A 22,331-nucleotide genomic window follows, 5' to 3' on the forward strand; every position below is an offset into this window, starting at 1 on the left:
GTTACAAGTGACTGATTTAAAAACAAAACAACAACAAACTCTTACCGATCTGGCACATTTAATGGAATAATTTTGTTATCTTCCACAGCTATAAAATATCTGTCAAAAGAGGAAACAGGCAGTTTAGAAAACACAATGCAAATATAAGACCAAGACAACCATGTTTTTTAATTTATAAATTTATTTGGGACCCAATTCAGGAAAATACTTTTAAATATCAAATATCCATTCGTATTCAAGAAAGCATTCAAACATGGGCTTAATTTTAAATATGTGCTAAAATCACATTGAAATCAATCAGACTTACTTAGCTTTAAGCACGTGCTGAAGTGCTTCTACAGATTTGGGCCTTGATTAGTAATGTTAATCAAAGCCCCTTGTTTTCCTGAAAGCAATTCTTTTCTACCACAGACCACAACACTGTATGCCACGAGCTGACACTACCGATCTCAATGCTCAAGCTATTGTATAAAGGAAAATATGGCTGTTCAGTCTTTGTCTTCGGCTTCTGCAGCAGAGAGCCATTAATGGGAGGAAGCATGGAAGCAGTCTAGACTCAGAGGACACCTTTGGGGATAGGTTTTGTACTTTTTGGTCACATAGATCACATGATGTAATTGAAATACAAACAGGCTGTGCCACTGTGGGTACTGTGACCAGATAACTAAGGTTCCCGTCCATCTAATTATAGGACAATTGCCATTTAGCCTTATTTTATTTCTACAGTGTTGATGGCTTGTAATTTAAAGATCACCTTAAGGCAAGAGTACTCATAATGACCACCTGCCCCACTGAATGATATCCCCTCAATGTATACTGTATCCTGTATAAGCTACTTTCCACCTTTAAAATTAGCTCTTCTCTCTTTTTCCATTCAGGGTGAAATCCTGGCCCCACTGAAGTTAATGGGAGTTGTCAATGACTTCAATGGAGAGAGAATTCTACTTCAGATGTTTACCAGTATATATCGGCACATGCTGCAGTAATACAAGAGCGAGATGTGGGAGAGCTGCTAAGAGACGAGCCCTTATTTTCTGACTCATCTGACATGGGGCAGCGTCACATGATAGAGGTCAGGATCCAGCGGTTACTGTTACAACTGCGAGCACAACCTACATACTCGTCAGTCAGGATATCATTAACGCATGGTTCCGGAACCGTGGCCAACAGTGAATTCCTGCAGGTCTGTGGAGAGCTGGTCGCTTCTCCTCATTTCCAGCTGCTAAATCACTTTTTTTTTTAAAAGAAGTTAAGGTACATAATGACTCTCTTAATAGTATTTCATTATTATGCGTGAGCTCACCCACGCACCTGTACAGGTGAGTTTGGAGCCATAAAATGCCCCTTTACTCCTCTGGGTACATCCCCTGCATTGCAGGCCACACTGTGTGAGGGGAGAGAAGCCTTTCTGGGCTGCTGCTCCTAGTCCCACACAATGAGTGAGGAGTGGATGGGGCAGGGTAGGGGGTGGGTGGCAACCTGGGCTCCGCCCCCTGCAACTTACCAACACAGAGGAAGAAGGAAGATGTGCCAGGAAAATGGCTGGTGTACCTTGCTCCTCTGTGGAGCAAGGGGGAAGCAGGGACGAAAAAGTGTCTCTGCTAGTCATGAGTTGGTCACTGCTCTGCTCCTGGGCAACGCAGCTACATGCTGCCCCTTGCTGAAGGCAGATCGCCAGCTGCCAATCCAGCCCAATGAAAGCAGTGCAACTCTCTCTATTCAGATGTGGTCCATTCTACTGCAACATTTGGGAATGCCTGATTTACCTCAGTCCTCACACACACACACCCCAAAACCCAAGCGGAAGGTCACTTACACTATCCATAGCCCAGCTGAAGTGAACAGGGTGAACACAAGAGGTAAAAACATCCACACGCTGCATTTCTTCCCATCCATGCCTGCTAGAAGCAAAGACAATAAAGTGTAATGCAAAACAAAGAAAAAAGAGGTAAGAGCTACTAGAGACAGCACATCCTTCCCCCTCTCGAACTTGCAAAACAAGTCTGACTAGGGTATGTGAAACTTAGGACGTGGTAATGCAGAATGATCACTATTGCTCCTGGCTCATGCAGAGTGGTCCTGGTACTCCAGGAGAAACCCCCCTGCAATTCAGGGAGACCACTTGTACATTAAGACACTATTCAATGTGTGGAAGGGTCACAGAATCTAGCCCTGATGACCATCAGCCCAGGAATTAAAAGCAGTCTATAATCCTTGTTAAAATATTAGTTACATTTCCCCAGGCCCCCATAGGGTAAGTATTATTTTCATTTTGCCAAAAGGGGAAACCGAGGCACAGAAAAATCACTTCGGGGGAGATTTTCAAATAGGAATTTAGTAGCAGGCTTTTTTTAAAGCCTCTCCCTGAGTGATTAGCCCAAGAACACACAGCTGGGAAGAGAGCCCAACAGCCCTAGCTCCCAGTTCTCAGCCCTAACCAGCAGCCGACACTCTCCCTTAAAAATGGCAACTTAGCTTTGCATCAAAACATGCTTGTTACTAAAACCCACATGTGCTTTCTTAGTGGTGCCCACAGCTCAAATAAAGATTCGCAAGCCACAGAACTTCCCCCAAATAATTCCTGATGCGTAGGTGCTCTTTCTCCCCACGCCCCTTGTTCTCATCCTCAGCTCACACACTGTACACAGCAACCAACTAATCTGAGCATTCGGCTGAATTCAAAGGTTCTGCGTTCAAGTGCTGACATCCTGAGTGTCACTGAGACTACGAATTGTTAAGAAACTGAACTCTTGACATTTAGGTTTAAAGTAGCTCTATGTGGGTGTGCAGATTCTTGATAAATTAAAAGAGGCAGAAGAGCTCCGTTCCACAGGGAAACATTCTCCAGAGGAAAACATGCAAGATGAAGACTTGACATACCTGGACAGAAATGGGGGCTTGCTAGTGTGCGTGTGTGTGTGATATGCACATTTCCTTCTAGCTTGAATAAAGACTAAGAGATGCACATTGGAAAAAACAAAGCTAAAACATCAACTTTCCTTTCAATAGGATACCAGCACCTCTTTCACTCCCTGCTGTCTTCCCACCACTCACTCATGGCCAGTTGTTGAGCTGATATTTCTTTGAGAGGATCACCCAGTATCTCAGTGATGATCTGAGGCAGGTTTTAGGATCACTGATTTATTGGCTGAGTTTGCCATCAGCTTGATTTTTTTTTAATCTTACAAGGCTTTACTTTATTGAAAGAGGATAAGAAGACACTACCACAGTGCAGGTCCATGGTGAAAGCGCAACAGAGGGCATTTCTGACAGCAGCAGAGCACAGTTCCTTGCAAAGCACTGGTGGAATAGGTCAAGGCTCTGAGTGCAGACAGAACAGAGACTGCCTCTGTGTACAAAATGCTGGTGGGTGTGCTGTACACCTTAACCAAAGGGAGAATCCAAAACCCCCTGGAGCAGGAGCAGCTGAACATCTTGGCTTGGAGACAAAGCAAGAGTTCAAGAAAACACAACCAAGATGCCAGGACAGGAACATACACCCACAGGCAAGGATTAGAACAGACTGTGTCAGAGCTTTCTTATTTTGCAGAGAGTCTAATGGAACAGTATGAAGGTAGAGATTAAATATTGTAGAGAATCTGTCCAGAGCATCAGACAGTAATGGGGGATGAGGGATTACTATAAAATGGAACTGAAGTACAACACCGAGAGCTACTCAAATGCACTGTATGGTGTATACAAAACAGAAGCGTCAGCCAAAGATGGTCCAAGGACATTTGGCCCTTCAGAGCCCAGGACCAGCTTAGGGGGACAGAGAAGCACCACTAGACACCTCCCCGTACGTGCTTCAGGCAGTAGGTTTTGGGCAGCGGGGTGCAGGCCACATTATAGTCTCTAGACATCAGACCTAACAGCGCTCTTCCCACCCTGTACCCCGTTCACACACACACTCACGGGGGTGGGGGGGGTTTGAAAGAAAAGACAGATACAGTACAGATGGCAGTCACCTTCTTCATGGGCATGGGTCATAGTCTTCCTGCCCCGCAGTATCCCAAAGGGCCAGTTCCACCTGCTTTCCATCTACGTCGATATCAGCGATGTAGTTCTCAAAGACTGTTGGCATGTAGACCTCAGGGAACGGGTCCCTGCTGAACACAATCAGTAGGCAGGTCTTCCCACAGGCACCATCTCCCACAATCACCAGCTTCTTTCTGATGGCTGCCATTGCTCGGCCACAGATCTCACTGGCTCTGGCTTGATGGCATTTCTTTGTCTGTCTGTCATGTGATAACTTTTGAACGCCACATCCAATCAATTCCAAAATCTCAGAGAATGCCATAGGCATCAATGGCCAGAACAGTCTTGATTTTGGGGGAAAGCAGAAAGCCGAAAGGGGAAAAATGGGGGACACATGGAGTCCCTGCCATCTGATTAGCAGAGGCACAGCTTCAAGAGATGTTTGATCGACAGATAACTGACAACTAGCTGATGGCACCTATTAATGCCTTGCAGCATAACAATACCCCATCTCATCTCTACTCATCCTCCCCATAGAGTTTACTATGTTGACATCCTGAATGACTTATCTCCCAGACTAACAGTGGGGAGGGGAAGGAGGCTTGGGAGGAATGGGGGTGTACACACAGCCCTGGGCATGGCAGAGAGACTGGGGGAACCCTGGTATGGGGGTCAAAGGCGCTGATGCAGGGAAGGTAAGAATGGGGGAACACAGAGCCCCTGCCATGTGGGAGAGACTAGAGGACCTGGGAATTGGGGCATACAGAACCCTTTGCAGGGAGGCTCTGAACAGAAGAGGATGGGAAGGTGGCACACAGGCTGCTTGTGAGGGGGATGGGAGGAAGGCAAAGAGTCCCTGGTGCATGCCATAATCTCAGCCTATCTAAGCTATGAAGTATGCAACCCCCTCAGTTAGGGCTAGATTGCAATATTATGGTCTGCCTTGACTAAGGGGCAATGTGTAGCCACGCTGCCCCAGAACTAGCCTCAGGAGACATTACTATGATTCCTTCCTGGGTTCCCTTTGCTCCAGAGAGGACATAACCCCATAACCCTAGCAAGTTACTTCCTCCTCAGCCATCTCATGTGGGAGGCTGCTCTCCCAGTTGCACTGTGACCTGCAGTGCAGGTAGCCTACAAAGGCGGTAAGGGGACTGCTTGCACCCCAGGACCCCCGTCACAGTTCTGGCCATAGCTGATGACAGGCAGTAACAAAGTAAAGACAGCCCTGATGCTGCTGCTGTGATCTAGCCTGGCTCCATTCTCTCTCTGCCCACCGCAGCTGGCTCCTGTTCTGTTGTGTGTGAGGCAGAGACTGGGAGAGTCCATGGGAAAGGAGGCACTGCACTGGGAGATGCGTGGCAGCTTCACACTCTCTGCTGAAGCTCAGCCCCCAATACTCTGCTCTGCCCTATGGGTATCCGGGCCTTGGATCCCATCTTTCACTCCCCAACCCAGCAGAAGCTGGGATCAATCGACCTCTGAGGAACAGGGTGAATGTTTCACATAACTCTACCCTACTTCTCCCCAGCCCCAGCTGGTTAAGGAGCAGTGTGGACCGATGACTGGACAAAATATGACACTCCTCCATGGGCAAAAGGATAGGGATTGCATCATGACTCCTCAAGGCTGGAGGTGGATAGCAGGCAGTATCAGGCCTGACTAGGACACAGAGGACCCACAAAGGTAGAAAACAAGATGAGAACACTTGTAGATTCATTGGGCCCATCTCTACCATGAAACTAACCATGTTTATGCATAGTTGGGGGATCAACATGTTATAACAGGTTTTGGTGCTGTCTGCATGGATGGAACAACAAAGTTAAAAAACAAACAAACCAGGCTTTAGCCCAGGGCTAGATGGTCTTTCACACATTGTGACCACACAGTGTTATAGCCATCCACACAGGCAGCACTGAACCCTGTTACAACCTGGTTAGTCCCCAAGGACATTAAACATCAGTATTTAAAGGCAATCAGTTTCACAGCATACCCAAGCCCATTGCACACCAAGTAGAGAGAGGTGTTATTTAGGACTACACTGGAACTGGAAGTCATTTAATGCAGTTAAGAAAAGGAAACTTCTGCGTGACTTATCACAAAAATCTCGCTGCTAGAGAGATCTACTAGGGAGTTGAGGAGAGTTGCTAAGGAAGCAGTGGAAACCCCAGTCTCAGGAAACACAAAACTATCTGGACAAAGCATTAGTAAGTGTATAGTAGGGAAACGTACATGAGGATGGACTAGACATAGGTCTTTTCCATCTGCAATTTCTATTGCTCCATTTCCACAAGCACCACATGAAGAATTACATAGTGCAGTTCCAGCTCACAGCCTCTGCTGCAGATCTGTCTGGGACACAGTTCTCTCATTTTTTCCCCACGCAGCCTACAAGAAAAAGGCGACATCCAGGAGCATCATTAGTGGAAGCTGTCACTCCAGTATCTAGACACACTCACTCGTCGTGACAAGAGTCAGTCCCACTCTGCTGCTGGCTCACTCACAACAAAGCTCCGTCCATGCCAGCGTTTGATGTATCAATGTATACCAAAGGCTGGCTCAATGCTGCGAGACCATGGTAACCGATTTCCTCGTTCCCTTCCTCGCGTTAAGAGAGCAGGTGGGCACGTGCCATGTCCTATCCACACACCCATCATTGCCAAGTCCCCTGTAATTACTGCTGAGATTTCTTTACTCTGTTGGTTCCAAATGTTCCTTGTTACCAAGCCAGGAGAATACAACCCTTGTATGACAGAGGACGTCAGCGTTTTCTCATGTGTTTTCCTCCCTGAAACGATACTGCAATGGATCAAGGCCTCACCGATACCATAAATTAATAATAAAACTACTGTTGATTACTAATGCCTTTTTTTAGCCCCTGGCATTTCCACAGTTCTTTTCGCACAAAGGAACTTTACAAGCTATTTTGGCTTCACACATTCTACAGACGAGGAAACTAAGGAAAGAGAAGTTCGTGTGATTTCCCCAAAGTCAGGCAGCATCTCAGGAGCTGTTGTTCTTCAGCCTCTGTTCCACCCACTAGAGACCACAGAGAAGTGAAGAAAGATGTTCCCCCAGGAAGTTCTGCATCACTGCAGTTGGAAGGAACATTTGAAAAGGTGAACATGGTATCCTCTTAAATGGCCACCTGCTGCGGATTTTTTCCTTTTTGGGGACAAATAAAGGCCTGGTCCTATGTCCACTAAAGTCACTTGACTTCAATGGAAGAGGCCCTCAGTAAACAGTGCTCAATTTCACATTCTCTAGGCCGTACAGAGTTCAGCTTCTACGGATTGTTAATAGAAAATGACATTCGAAATTGTAACTGAACAGATCAGACTGAAAGGGAGGATCCCACGGGGAAGCCAGATTTTGAGAAATAAAATAATTTTTCAGTTTGTGAAAAGATCAATAGAGTAAACAATGTCAGGATTCCTCTAACAACATCCATTAGACTCGTATTGACGAAAACCAGCACTACTTGTAAATACAGCACAGTCACCTGAAGCCAGGTTTTCAAAGAGCTCAGTACGTCAGGGGCTGGATTTATTTTTAAGACACAAAACCACACAGCCTGGCCACAAGCATCTCACTGGGAACAAATATTAGTGGCAGCAAAGCACTCAGTTCCTGTTTGTGGAGGGACCAGAGGCTGCTAGGGAACGATATGATTTGCTCCCGGCTGCTGAATTTCTAGAGCTTACCTTTAATTCTAAACACCTAGTTTTGGGGGAATGAGTGGCTCAGGGGACTGGTAATGGGTAAATATATATCTGAATTGGTAAAACAGGTGAGAGGTTCTAGGGGTAACGACAAGTGGCCTGAATTTCAGAAGAGCTGAGCACCTGCAGTTCTCACTCATATCAATGGAAACAGAGGTCAGTCATCGCCTCTGAAAATCAGACCAGAGAATAACAGGAGGCTCAGGAACTGACAAAAGGGGAAGCGCAGATACAATATGAACACGCAGCCACTTGAGAAATTAACGTATGTACTTTGAGGGCTACACAGTTTGGGCTTTTTTTCAGTTGTTGGGTTTAGTATGTGGTGCAGGGTGGGGTTGGGGCCCGTGCTATACCGGAGGTCAGACTACATGATCTGGTAGTTCTGCCTGGCCTTAAACGGTCTGACCCCTTGACTCTAATTCTGTATGCACTTAAAATATTAGGTTATTCCTGCCTTGTCTTACAGCTTGATCCTACAAACACCTAGTACCAAATGTACTGCTTATTGCCAGAAGTAGCTCCTTGTCTTCAGTAGAATTATTCACACTATTAAGTACTACACCCAGTATCACGTTTTTGCAGGATCAAACCCTTAGACTACAAACTCTTCAAGGCACATCTAGGAGCCTGCATACTTAATAAATAACAAAACAGCAGAGCCTTTATCGCCAGGTTGCTATGGCAGAAGTGCGCAAAGGCTGTTGCCCTCAGATGGCTGGTCTGTGAAATCTCAATGGTATTAATCTAGTTCCCCCAAACAAACAGACACCAGCACCATATACTCCTGAGGGCATTCTGTGCAAAAAAAATTAAAATTCTGCACACAATATTTTAAAATTTTGCAAATTTTATTTGTCAAATAAATGTGGAGGCTCCAGCATGGTTTTGGGGAACACAAGCCACCGACTGCACTGAGGTGGGAGATCACTGTGCAGCTCCCCCCTCCAGCCCCGGGACACAGATTCAACGGTGAGGCTGCACCCAACCCTAACAGTGCAAGGGCTGGGCCTGCCTCAGAAACACCCCAGAATCCTGCCCCTCCATGCTAGGTGCACCAACTGTGGGCAGGCACACTCAGCAAAGCAGGATCCAAGTGTGGAGGGGCTTAGTGTGGGGGGGATCCAGGTGTGGGCTGAGAGGGTTCTGTGTTGGGCAATCTGGATGCAGGGGACTCAGTAGGGGATTCGGGTGCGTGTGTGGGGGATCTGGACACACAGGGGCTTGTTGTGGGGCTTCTAGGTGCAACGGTAATGGGACTCTGCAGGGGTGTCCAGATGAAGGTGGTTGGGGCTCAGCGGGGGCGGGGGGGAACAGAGCTTGGCAGGGGGATCTGGGTGTGGGGAGCTCAGTGGGGGGTCCAGATGCAGGGGGAGTGGGGCTCAGTGGGGTGGGATCCAGGTGCAGCCGGTTGGGGCTCGGTAGGGTGGGGATCTGGGTGCAGGTGGCTCATTGGGGTGGTCCAGGTGCAGGGAGAGTGGGGCTCATCAGAGGGGGCTCTGGGTGTGTGGGGGGTGGTGAGGTTTGGTGTGAGGGTCTAGTTGCAAGGTCTGGATGCATGGGGGTTGGGTGGATGAGGGAGCAGCTCCCTGTACAGTGATCCCTTCCCCTGCAGCTGAGGAGCGATGGTGCAGGAAGCGCAGCGGTGGGGCTAGTGGGGGAGGGGCGTGTGCAGAGCTTCCTACAGCCGGGGGAGAAATCTGGGAGTGGGTCTAATACGGCCCTGGATGTCGTGCAGAGGAAGAAGTCGTCCCATCCTCCCCAGCCCAGCTGGGACTAGCAGCTGAGCTCGGCACAGGGTAGGAGCCACCAGCCAGGTCTTCCCCAGTCCTGCCCCCCGCCCCACAGTGATTTACCTCTTTGCCGGCTGCCCTGAGCACCCAAAACTGCTGGGGAGGGTCGCAAGACTGCTTTTGTTGCTTCCCTTTGCTTCCCCATCAGAAAGCCATTTTTCTGCAGAGAAGCAAAGAAATCGCCGGGGGAGGGGTGGGGGGGGGCGGGGAAGATAAATTCTGCGCATGCGCAGTGGCGTAGAATTCCCCCAGGTGTGACCATAACTGGCACCCCATCAGAAAACTTAAAGATTGAATACAGATGAAGACAGCCCCCTATCCTAACCATAGAGACACTCCCTCTGACTCAGGATTGAGGCACATCTGCAGGGTAGCATGTGGAAGCCTGTACTGCTTCTGTCTGTGTTGCTCTGATTCTGTGGCTAGAGAGAGGACTGTGCTCTCTGGAGCTGTCCACCAGCACCATAGTCTGTCTGTCTCTCTCACACACACACACAGGGTTAGCTTGCATCTGAAAGATAAATAGTGGAGGTGGGAAGGAAAAAGTTTCCTTCACCCACTTCACCGTGACACCCAGAAAGATACTTTGACTGATATTCAGGAAGGAGAGGGGGAAAGTGTTTAAAATGTATTACATTCAGTCTGCTTATTTCCACCTCTTCTTTCGATGAGGTGCCCACATGCCACCATCTTCTAGCGGATTTCGGTCAGCACATCCAACGTAGTCAGTCAATCACTGCCTCAGTCATTATAAAACATTTGTATAATTTATGTGGCAAGTTATTTTTGTGCCTCCTCTCCTCTGGAGATATTTTTCCCTATTCTCCCTTGGCCACTCCAGACTAACAAAGACAGACAAAGGCCAAGAGGGGAGACAGGCACAGATAAAAGATGTGAACTACCCAAGGTCACACAGCAGAGCAGTGGGGAAACAAGAAACAGAATTCAGGTCTTGTGACTTCTAATCTATTGCCCTCGCCACAAGACCACAAAGGAAATTCAGTTTCTCTTTTTAATCTTTCCCAGTTTAATAACCGTCCTCCTCCTTCTCCATCAGCTAGAACCTCTGGTCAAGAAGGAGCTCAGGCAAACAGGGTGAACTGAAGTAAATGCCAAAGCAGCTGTTAGATTATTAGCTACAGCTGGGCTCAAATAAAAATCCCAGGTGTGACCATCCCAAACTTCAGGGGGATTCAACGTCAGGATTCAGATATAAAAGGCTCCCACCTAAAGCCCACTGAGATAAACAAAAAGACTTTCACTGAGTTCACTGGGCTTTGGGTCAGGCGCTGTGTGCCATTGGGCCAGCTTCTCAACTAAGGTGGCAGCTTTGCCATTCTCTGCACTGACTCCCTCCTCAGCTTCAGACAATTTTTGTCAGGCAAAGAGGACGAAAGGTCATTGTCCTTATTTTACTTTACAGTGTGCGTTATTAGTCATAAACGTAACCAACCCTTTAAAAAAAATCCAGCTATAATATTTGGCTCTATTCAGTTCAGGATTTTTCTTTTCAACCATGTAGATCCAGTATGTAACACTGAACTGCTTTCAAAACACTACTTTTCTCTCCCCACACTTTCTTTGCAGGGCATGTTGAAAAATTGCTATCAAAACTGTTTTTCAGTGGAAAAATTGAGGTATCGCAGTACAAAATTTTCCCCAAATAAGTGGCTGCTTTCCAGGGAATTTTTTTATTTTTTGTCAGAAATATGCCCAAAACATCTTAGCCAAAACCTAAGATATTTTGATTTGGAAAATGCTGCCAGAGCGCCTCAGAGGAGTTGTAGTTCAACTCCCCATTCTCCTCTATGGGCCATGCTTCATCTCTCTTCATACACCATGGCCAGGGGCTCCCATGATACGCCGCCTCCTCTCTCCCTCTCCAAGAGGGGATACCGTGGTGTATGATGGAAGATGGAGTTCCACATAAGAATGGCCGGTGGCTCAGACCAGTGGTCCATCTTACCCAGTATCCTGTCTTCCAACAGCAGTCAGGGCCAAAGGAGGCTTCAGAAGGAATGAATAGAATAGGGCAATTTTTCAGTGATCCATCCCCTATCATCCGGTCCCAAATTCTGGCAATCAGAGGCATGGGGGTGCATCCCTCACCATCCTGGCTACTAGTCATTGATGGATCTACCCTCCATGAACTTATCTAATTCTTTTTGGATCCAGAATCCCAGCCTATAGAGGCAAATGGGAGCACAAAGGACCCAAACCACAACTCCCTTGAAGAACCATGGCAACATTTCCAGAGAAAAATATTTTGGTAATCAACCAAAAATAACTGAAATTTTCCATGGAAAAACTTAGAAAAAAATTTTTTTTGGTTTGTTTTCGGTGAAATTTGCCACCGGGGGAAAAAACCCTTTTCTGACCAGCTCTGCTCACAGCTGTATCGCTACCTTGACTAGTGATATTGGACCAGAAGCATGGACTTTGATTCGTGAGAAAGATTACCCTAGTGTGCACACATTTTTTACCAATATCCTAAACCAAATATTCATGTTACATTTAGTATATAGTTGTGGGTGTGTAAAAAGGTATCTTTCATTTTTAATCTCTTCACCGGAAGTCCCACAGTGACACAAAGCTGGCTACAGCCTCCTTGATACAATGGATTTTCTTTTAATTGTATTATATTTCTGGCTCTGTTTACACCACCATGTGAAATTTGTCCATTTTCCGGAAGGCAGCTGCTGTGCATCCAAGTGGATTAAAAAGAGGGTGTTCAATCTCACACTATAGAATCTTGAAACTCCAAGGAACCCTGGATTTCAGTAGCCCCCTGTGAAGTGAGTGGATGCCAAATTGCAACTGGCTTCACATTCGCATCACCAGAGGATTTCTCTTTAAAAGGGAAGGTTTCTCAATAGGGTTCTTACACCCTGCACTGTTGCAGGGACACTGCTATCATTGCTCAGCTACATCTTAAATTTGTCCAGATGATCAAGTAATTTGCTCAGTGAGTTAAATTAAGATGTTTACATTAAATGAGCCTTGAGTGCACAGTGCTGTGTGTTTGGCGAGATGCGTGCAGTAATTGAAGTGCGTATGTTCGATGGAATGGGAGTTTCATCATTTGTGGGGCTGTGGGAGAATTGTAATAAAAGCAGAGCAAAGTTATAGGCTCTTCCTGAAGTTGATACAGCCAGGGGATATGAATGTAAGCAAGAACCAAATTATCACATTAACAGAGTTGTATGTCTTTTTTAAGACTGGAATGTGTAAATGTGTTTTGAGGATCCAATTCAGAAACTGCATAATACGCCAAAGAGAGCTGTTACTGCACTTCACAGTGCTGTGCTACTGATTCATCTCAGGCAATTCAGATGCAGAATGGTGATAGGAGAAAGGAGGCAGGAAACTGCTTAAATCATAAGAGAATTCATAAAGAATTGATGCGAATCAATAATGTTAAAATGGGAACAAACAAGGACTCTTTTCAGGGGGAGCCTGCCATCTTTCTTTTTTTTATTATTTTTTTTTTGAAACCCATGATCACTAGAACAAGTGACACCCCATCATTACATTTTAAAAGACATAAATAAGAACATTACATAACTTCCCCATAATCCATGAACGCCAACAGCATACAGAGGCTGCCGAATGTCTTCAGGTTTATCCCACACACTCAGCTGGGGAGTTTGATCAGTGGGTTAATAAACCACAGGATGCTGAGACTTGTAAACAGGTCAGAAAATACTGAGGTAAAGGGAAGGGCTTTCTCCCAGCTCCCCTCTCCCACCTGGTAGCTCCTTATACTGCTCACCCATTCAATCAAAACAGATTGAATGTCCCTCCACAATCCTCTCACTGTGCTGTCTCCCCAGGCCAGTTTTCTTTAAAGGTGGTCAGAGAATAATGGGAGGAGGCAACATCATCTGTTTTTTCAGAAGTAAGATAATTTTAAAACTACAGTAATGATGTTTGAGAAGCAATAAGTGTCCCCTATTCATTTACTTTTTTCTAATTGCAATTATGTTAAGGACTAGTTCTGGTGAAATGCATCAGCCTATTTAAATGTAGGGACAGTGGGCGGAGCCTAGAAGAGTAAAAGGCCCACTTCTCAGGTGAGGGATGGGGCACAGTACCCACAATCAACAACCCTAGAGAATGAGGGCTTCTATTTACCCAAAAATTGGTACAGCATCGGTGCAAGCTTCCCCCCAACTGCCCCACTTATATGCTTCAGTTCTGACCTGGAGTGAGAGAGGAGAACAGTGTAGTTGCCCTTTCAGTTCATAGCCTTTCCGCAGAGACTACCAGCAAGAAGGCTACTCAAGATGGTAGTTTGAGAGACACGGTCATAAGTACCTCCAGACCATCAATTCGTGGCACATGCAGTAGGACACCAGACAGCCATCAGATGGTCATGACTACCACAGGTACAACATTCACCATCATAACCTTTTTTTTTTTTAGGCAAACAATTTTCACTTTGCTCAAAAGTTTCCACATTTTCAACAAACAATAAAGTGAAAAATTGAAAGGAAAAAAAAAAAAAAACCATCCTTCTTACTCCATGACTTTTTTTTTTTTTTTTAAAAGGTTTTTCCACAGAAAATACTTGCCATTTCCCAAACAGCTCTAGTAATGACCATTAGTCACTGCCAGCCAGGTCTCCTTTAGCAAGATACTGACATAGAGGGCAAAGGGTCAGTAGCCATTATCAGTCCCTCTGGACCATCTTGTTCCCCACAGAGATATTTCATATGTTGCTTCTTGACATCATGGCTGATTTCTCACCACGTGAATAACCAGCCACCCACAATTATACATAAAAATGCACAGACCCTTACGAAACTGGTGGTGTGGTGCTGTGATAAAGCCATACTGAATTGCCATGGGTGTGTTTTGTAAGATAAGAGTCTGGACCTGCACATATTTACTATGATGATAGGCCCAATCCCATGGAGAGAAACATGTGGGCAGCCCCTTCCACCCACATGGAGCCTCATTGAGTTAAGTGGGACTCCACGCAGGTAAAAGGGACATCCACATGCTCCAGGATTAGGGCAATAGTGCTTATCACCCTTCCTTTCAGGAGTAAGCAATATGCCTGGGAGGTGCTTTTTGGAATAGGGTGCAGAATTGGTGCCTTTGGAATAGGGAAGGTGGAAGCGGAGCTGGTTATCAGCTCAGTCCTCTGGCCTCAGCGCTCCCAAGCTATGAATATGAGGTGATGGTGACAAGTGGGGCAGGGAGTGGTGAGAGATCATTCCCAGACCTTCCTTTGAGTGGCAAACTTTGCTGCCTTTTGCTGCTGCCCATCACCATGCTGCAACTGCTGTACCCAGCTCTTTGGCTTAATACTGCTTCACTGGATGTCACCAGCGAAACCCCCAGAGTTCAGCAGGAGCAGAAGACAGCCCAGGAAGGGATGGGACAAATGCCTAGAAACAGAGACAAGCACTGTTTAAACTAACAACCCAAGATGAACTATGCTGTCCTACTAGTAACTGTTCGTACTGTATTTATAGATTTATGGTGTGACAAACAGTGGCTCATCAAAGTGTTTCCTCAACCAGAATCCTAACATCAGCTTTAATCATATTTTTCCAAGACTCTTCGCCATCTGCCTGTCCTGTCTGTTCCCTGCTCCACGGTGCTGTTTGTAATCCATTGCCAGCTGAGTGCCATACACCTGCATACACAACTGAAGAGCATGGGGAACAGCTGTGGGACAGGAGCAGAACCTTTTACCATGGTGAGGACACACTCTGTGCCAAAGGATATATTCTCCTCTCATGCTCATAAAGAGTTCTCATGGACATTGACAGGAGCGATGGGCATTGTAGTGAGGCGGTGTGGTTCCCCGCCGCCCCGGAGAGAAGAGTCCCTCTGGACACCAGAGTGGGTGGAGCCAGGGAGCTCTAAGCCTGCCCCACAGAGGGTCAGGTGTTGCCCAAGAAGCATAAAGGCCCGACCTCAGAGCTAACTGAGAGAGCAGCTACCGGGGAGGCCAGATGCCTCCGGCCTAGCTCGCGATTGGGAAACCCCAGCGGCCTGCGGTAAACCCGAGGACTGGCCCGACCTGCCCCGCGCCAGCTACCTGGAGGAGCTGCCGAACCTGCCCCGCACCAGCTATCCTGAGGAACCCATGGTGCTGGACCCCCATGAGGACACCACCCCGACCCAGGTACCTCAAGAGGGGGAGTCTAGAAGTAGCCCGGGGGCAGCTGACCCCAGTATGGCTGCAGCACTGCCAGAGCCCATGTCAGTGTGTTGCGGTCAGGATCCCCACTCACTCAGCAGCGGGTCTTCTGCCGCTGCTAGAGCCCTGGGCTGGGACGGCGTGGAGTGGGAGGGCCTGTGTCCCCCCTGCCACCCAACTCGCGGGTGACAGTCTCCTTTGGAACCTAGGGCCTGGGCCTACTGTTTATATACTGTTACTGCTCAGCCCCTGCCTGAGGGCCTGAGCGCCTGACCCACCATTGCCGCGCCCTGACGTAGGGCCTGGGCTCACTCTGTTTCTGCCCTCACAAAGGCCGCCGAGGAAGACTCCCACGGCCGAACTAATTCACCACAAGACATCTTCCCGAGTTTAATGAGGCAGTGTGGTTCCCCGCCGCCCCGGAGAGAGACGAGCCCCGGCTAGCCTCTCTACAGGCATACACAGCAGAAAGCCAAAGACAGACATAGGCACGGTCTCCCCAGAACCACCAGCTTAGCTCCCACCCAGGTAAACTCAGCGCCTCCCTTCTGAAGCAACAGAGCTGAATTCCAGGTGAGGTGCGGGGTGGAGGAATCTTTCACATGTAACCTTAAAAACCCTGTCTGCTCTGGACATTAGGGGTGATATTTTCCAAAGCACTTTTAACTCTGCTCCCATTGACTTCAATGAGTGCAGAGTTAGACCAGCACAAAGCACACACATTTGACCTAAATGTCAAATGGGGATTTTAATAAGAGCAAGCAATTTGCCCTAGTGTCCTTAGTAAGTTTTTCCCTCCCTAACAAGGTTGTATACTGGCTGGCCGGGGCACTATTTCAGTGATGCTGCATGTGCGTACATACAGTAATTGGTAAACGCATTCAGATGAAAGAGGCTGTATAACAGTATTATTTCATAACATCATCTGTACATTTACTGGTGATGACCACGAGGGGGCATCAAATACTCTTTGGGAACAATTTAAAAGATGCAGCTGGTTCTAACAGGCTCTAATTGAGATCTGGGATCAGAGTCAAAACAGGCTTAAGAGAAGTGACTGGAGTATCAGGATATTCACACAAGAGTTTGAAACCTGTGTTTCAGAAGGGGCCTCACTTTTATGTCACTACCACCCCACATTCTCTTTGTAGGGGAGTTCCACTTAACAGAGAAGCCAATTCATGCCTCCCCAATAACATTCCTATCTTTTGTTCTTTTAGGTACTAAAACTTGCGCCAACATCCTTTTCCAATCAGAGACAGCTGGTGTGCAGATTAAACCAAATACGGCACAAAACAAATCTAAATAAAGCGTGCGACAGTGCTGGCCTAGCCATCACAAGTGTGTGCATTGGGGCCTCCGACGGTTGTGCTCGTATCAGATCTTGTGAGCTAAGCAAGGCTGGGGGCCTAGTATGTATGTGGATGGGTGACACTCATGCAAAATGAAGGATGTTGTAAAGTGCTGGTGACTCAGCAGGTGGAACTCAATTCCCTTGAGAGACAAGGTGGGTGAGGTATTGTCTTTCATTCGACCAACTTCTGTTGGTGACGGACGTAGAAATTGGTCCAATAAAGGAGATTGATTACCTCGCCTACCTTGTCTCTCTAAGATCCTGGGACCAACATGGCTACAAAAACATGACATACAATCTTTCCCCTTGTGTCAGGAGACTGGCTTGGTTGGAACTAAGTGTTTGAATGCACTATACTGCAGAAGGGACCATCTTTAAGATGGATCCTTGCCATTTGCAGTCACTGCAAAACCCATGGAACTTTTTGTTCAAGAAGAAATGTTAGCTCTGGTCAAATTCCAGTTTACACAGCTTTATATTGCTTCTCTGAAATCCACTGGGCGTTTCAACTGGATATGATAATCTTCATTTCCTATCTTAGACTGATATGAACCATTCAGTAGCTGCTACACTCCACCTCCCAGGTGGCATTTAAGCAATTCTCGTACGAGCACATATATGTGGAACATTAAATTTAAACTTTAAATTTTAAAGTTCTTAGAGATGAAAGATGCTGTTTAAATACAGAGATATTAGCAGGGAAGTCCCATATTTTCATTTAATTTGCCTTCATCCTATGCTAACCTGGCCACTGAAACAGTCCCACATAGAGTTTTCTCCTTTGATTTCTGCATTCAAATATTTAGTTTTCTGTCCCACAACCAGACCCGTAAACACCATCTGTGATTCCTATTGCTTCTACGGACTAGGTGTGAATATTTTCCTGCCACAGAAAAGCCATTTGGGAAAGGTATTATACTTTCCCATTTCTAGTGGGTTTTTTTTTTTTTTTTTCCTTTTCTTCAAAACTAGCTCTCCCTGCTGCCTAGCCAAAACCCACGAGGCAGCACACAGTACACAAGTTAGCCCTTGCCCTGTTGCCCTCTGCAGAGGCTGGAATTATTTTAACGTTTGTCAAAACAGCAATCATTATTTTGAAAATAAAACAGGACGGAAAGAATCCAAGTGCTTCTATCCGATATCCTGCTCAAGTGAGGCCAATTCATAACAACCGAAAGTGACAGTATCACTTTGAAATTAGGAGTTCTGCACCTATGATTAACAGTCTTCACTACCAAGAAAGATTTGCTCACTGCACTGGCCTGCAGTAGGGTAGAGGCAGTGGACTCAGCCTCTGGAGCCCACTGTATTGCTCTGCCAGCAATTCCTCTAGGCAGCATAGGAGCTGCAGCGAGGGGTTCTGAGGACTGACCCATTTATCACTTCTTTGCAGAAGGAATGTCACTACGGACCTTGAGAGAAGAGGGTTTTTTGGCTTCCCCCCTTAATGTGTATATAATTAGAGACGGCGAGAGAATGGGAATTTGTGTGTGCTTATAACATCCCTGATGATTCTGATCATTATTCACAAATGTATACAGCTCTATAAATAAGTACATATAGCTTGATAAACATAGGTGGTTTATATACTGCTCATATCCCTGCCTAGAAGCATTAGCAATCTACAGACACAAGCAAAGACAAAACAGAATGTACAGAGAATGGGGTTAAGTAGTTGTCTGAAAGCAGAGAGAAAGAGAATGTGTCAGATTAGCCGGGAAGCTATCCGAAACATTGGAGACGGCACCAAATAAGGAACTGGGGGGAAACAAATGGGATGGTAAGGAGGGGAGTTTGGATGGAGGTGAGCAAAGTGGGGTAGGTGAGGCGGAATTATGAAGAGCTTCAAAGGCAAGAAGAACAGGCATCAATGAACAGGGCTGTAACATCATCCCTGGCTAAAACACGTCTTTTAGGTGTTCCCTTACTGCTGGAACCACATTTTAGCATCAACCAACATGTGGCTTGAATGCACAGAACAGCGCTGGTTTTCCTTTCCCTCACTGCTTTGTTACCTTGCTTTCCTATCAGCTACCATGTGGCACATGGACCCTGTTGCATTCAGTGCAGAGGAGGAACTACCCTCCAAGAATGGTCCATCAGCAGCTCAGGAAATCTGAGACAGGAGCACCACCCCCTCTCCACCATTGTTGTGGCAAGGGCAGGAGTCTCCCATGCTTCTGCTCCTTTCACAGCGCCTCTCCTGCTACAAGGCAGGCCATCTGATTATTTCTGAGCAGTACTGGCCAAGGTGTGGGTCTGTCTCTATTTCTCCCATTGTAGTTACATTGGGGAGGTATTACAGCCTTATCACTGGTGTAATGCCGTCCCCAGAATAGGGAGCAGTGCTGCCCAGGAGCCCACCCTCATTTACAAGCATTCCTGCTACCCAAGCAACTTCACACCTACAGACAGCACAGCTTACACACTGGATCAACCTGTCTGTGGAATGGGTCTGCACCTCCCCAGTTTTAACAGGTTACTGCAGGGGTGACCAACCTGTGGCTCCAGAGTCACATGCGGCTCTTCAGAAGTTAATATGCGGCTCCTTGTATAGGCACCAATTCCGGGGCTGGAGCTACAGGTGCCAACTTTCCAATGTGCAGGAGGTGCTCACTGCTCAACCCCTGGCTCTGCCACAGTTGTGTTTACACAAGTACACATTCCCATGCAGTGTTGGAAACAAAAACATTGCAGGTCTAAAGGACCTTATAGTGAAACAAAACAAAGTGAAACTGATTTCATTGATTTTCACAGTCCCAACTGAGCAACACTAAAAATAAACACAGAATATAAACAACAAACTTTTAAAAATTCTTTTGCTTCTAATAATCTAGGAGGTTAACAAGAACATAATTAATATTTGTTCACAAAATATAAGGCCTCATTATCTAATCCATTACACCAGTATAAAAATAAGCTGCTACCATCCCTTTAAATAAATTGTTACAGGCATTCTCATAAATATGCATTTTTAAGCTTCTTATATACATTTTCTCCAAAAACAAGCCATTATTACAAATTCCCTTTATACCTATATTGTTGTAACAATATGCTGGCACAAATGCTAGTTAGATAATGTTTTTAAATCTCTTGCAGTAGAACCTTTTGTTAATCAAAATCAAAACCAGACAGAAGGAACCATAAGCATGGAAAAGCATAACATTGATAACTTGAGGATTCTGAATACATGATGAGATGTAAACTCTGGGCTATGAGCAAGAGCTAAAGCTTATGTCATACCTTTGGATGAAAAGGTCATATCAGCGACCTCTACTGAGGTAAATTTATTATTATTATTATAAATTTATTAAATTTATCAGTTAGTCTGGCTCTTTTCTATGGTTTCAAGGCCAGATCCCACCCTGCCCTGAGAAACCAAAAGGAGTGGGTTCAAGGGATAATGGGATTGCTTGATGTGGTTCACCACATGGAATTCTCTGAAAGCCACCCCCTCAAAGCTAGGGGGGTAGAGGAAGACAAATGATAGTTTGTAAGGGGAGAGGATGAGTGTCAAGCATCCAAACCCCACATCCCTGTGGGAAAAGGACATTCCACCCCAAATCTGGAAGGAAGTGATAAAATCATCAGTGTATCTAGATACTTATTCACACCCAGATCTTGGGGAAAAAGGGGAAGGCAGTCCACTAGATACATTATCTCCAAGCACAGCTACTTCCGAGCTCCTAGCCCTGCCCCACCAAATCCTTCCCAACCCTTTCAAATAAAGCCTAGCAGAGAGGCTGCCACAGGGGAGCGAGTGTGGGGGCCTGGAGATTGCACTTCCACTTTTTATGGAGAATTTTTTATGGAGAATTTTATGGACAATTCGTTATATGGAGATAAACATCTAGATCCCTGGGGGAAACTCTGGGTCCACTTTTTACACTGAATGCCATATATCTTCTTTGTCAGGTAGCTCCAACAGCACGATAGAACAGGATTAATCAAATTAGCATCTGTCTTAATGTAGAGTGTACCAAGAAATGCACTGTCATCTCACCTTGATGTGTACAAATATTGCAGCATATATGGTGCTATATGTAGGATCACCTCTTGCTCTCAGCCTCCCCGATAGAGGACCATTTATCAGTTGCAACACCTAAACACATAAGAGCAAATTAATGCAGGATAACATACAGTAAGATAATGGCATAAGCAGGTGGTTTCCTAGACCCTGATCCTGGAAGCTGTTCCCCACAGGCAGGTTTCAGCACCTACACAAAACCTCAATAAGATTTTGCACGAGTCTCACATGGAACAACTTGCAGGATCGGGGCTTTAATGACTCATATCTCTCTCTTCTCCACTAATTTAACTAAAATTCACACTGAAGCCTCGAAACTGTATGTTCTGCTACTAACACATGCAGCCTTGTGTGCCAAATCACCTGGCCTTCCCCACCCTGCCACCTCCCCTCTTGCACCTTATCCTTGTTTTCATTGTAAGCTTTCCGACTGTGTGTGTTTGCACAGCACAATGAAACAAAGAGTCTTCAGATGTTACTGTGATAAAAATCAACCACATTTCCATTGGAAATCTACATCCCAATGGCTTCCCCTCCCAATTTAATGCAGATCCCTGGGCTTAACCAGCCAGTGGACAAAGAAGACTCTTTGATGAGTCGATGGGCACTCTGGTGTGGCAATATTTCCCATTTAACCTTTTAAAAAGGTGTGGATGCATGGGATGAGGGTGGGCTATTATAACTGACCCCCAAGACCTATCACTGTAACAGTATGGGAACAGAACAAGATACATTCTCCATGCATCTGCCAATGTCCCGGTCAGTAACAATTTTACACAATCCACATTTTTAAAGGTAAAACCGAGGAGCTAAATGATGGGAGGAGAAAGCGCCTGGTTGAAATCCTAGCAGCTTGTAGCGTTACAATCTGTCTGCTTTGGCAGCTGGTCTGCTAGAAGCAGGGGGTAAAGAAGATATCCTTCTTCCCACCCTGGACACCCAGCTCCTTCTCAGGCCGCCTTCCCCAGCCATGAGACCCACCCGCCACAGGCGGCCCCGAGGGGGAAGAGGGATCCGGGCGGGAGCGAACATGGCCGAGGGCTGGCCAGCGCTGCGGCAGCGGGCAGCAGAGCGCACTGGGGCGGCAGGGGGCTGCACAGGAGGAAGGACACAGGCAGTCGCTGGGGGCGGCGGGGGGACACACACCGAGATCCTAGCGAGGGGGCGGGGGGGGGCACCTCCTGAGCCCCGAATACAGCAAAGAGGCGCCGCCCGCGCATGACAAGCCCGAGGGGCTGGGGCAGCCGGGCTCCGCTCCCGGGCACAGGCCGCCCTGCAGAGCCCGCGGCGGTGCAGCGAG

At 46.6% G+C, this 22,331-nt stretch overlaps 2 protein-coding genes across 6 annotated transcripts in view; one reads left to right on the forward strand and one right to left on the reverse strand.

Annotated features, from left to right (window-relative positions):
• Positions 1-1,025, forward strand: part of ENOPH1 (enolase-phosphatase 1) — a 44,342-nt gene extending 43,317 nt beyond the window's left edge. Inside the window, exon 6 of the mRNA XM_074950488.1 lies at positions 879-1,025. Coding sequence (XP_074806589.1) covers positions 879-883 — 5 coding nt within the window. The 3' untranslated portion in view covers positions 884-1,025. The remainder of the gene's footprint in view (positions 1-878) is intronic.
• Positions 1-22,331, reverse strand: part of TMEM150C (transmembrane protein 150C) — a 42,714-nt gene that overhangs the window by 20,212 nt on the left and 171 nt on the right. The window contains exons 2-5 of one of the 5 annotated variants that reach the window (XM_074950481.1): positions 21,008-21,106; positions 6,211-6,366; positions 1,817-1,898; positions 46-99 (exon numbers count right to left, since the gene is read on the reverse strand). In XM_074950481.1, the coding sequence (XP_074806582.1) occupies positions 46-99; positions 1,817-1,898; positions 6,211-6,280 (206 nt within the window). In that variant the 5' untranslated portion in view covers positions 6,281-6,366; positions 21,008-21,106. Of the gene's footprint in view, positions 1-45; positions 100-1,816; positions 1,902-6,210; positions 6,367-19,503; positions 19,713-21,007; positions 21,107-22,331 lie in introns of all 5 variants that reach the window. The other 4 variants (XM_074950486.1, XM_074950484.1, XM_074950485.1 and 1 more) reach the window with 4 other exon arrangements.

This window comes from Natator depressus, chromosome 4 (genome assembly GCF_965152275.1).
Source record: "Natator depressus isolate rNatDep1 chromosome 4, rNatDep2.hap1, whole genome shotgun sequence".
Taxonomy (NCBI): Eukaryota; Metazoa; Chordata; order Testudines; family Cheloniidae; genus Natator; species Natator depressus.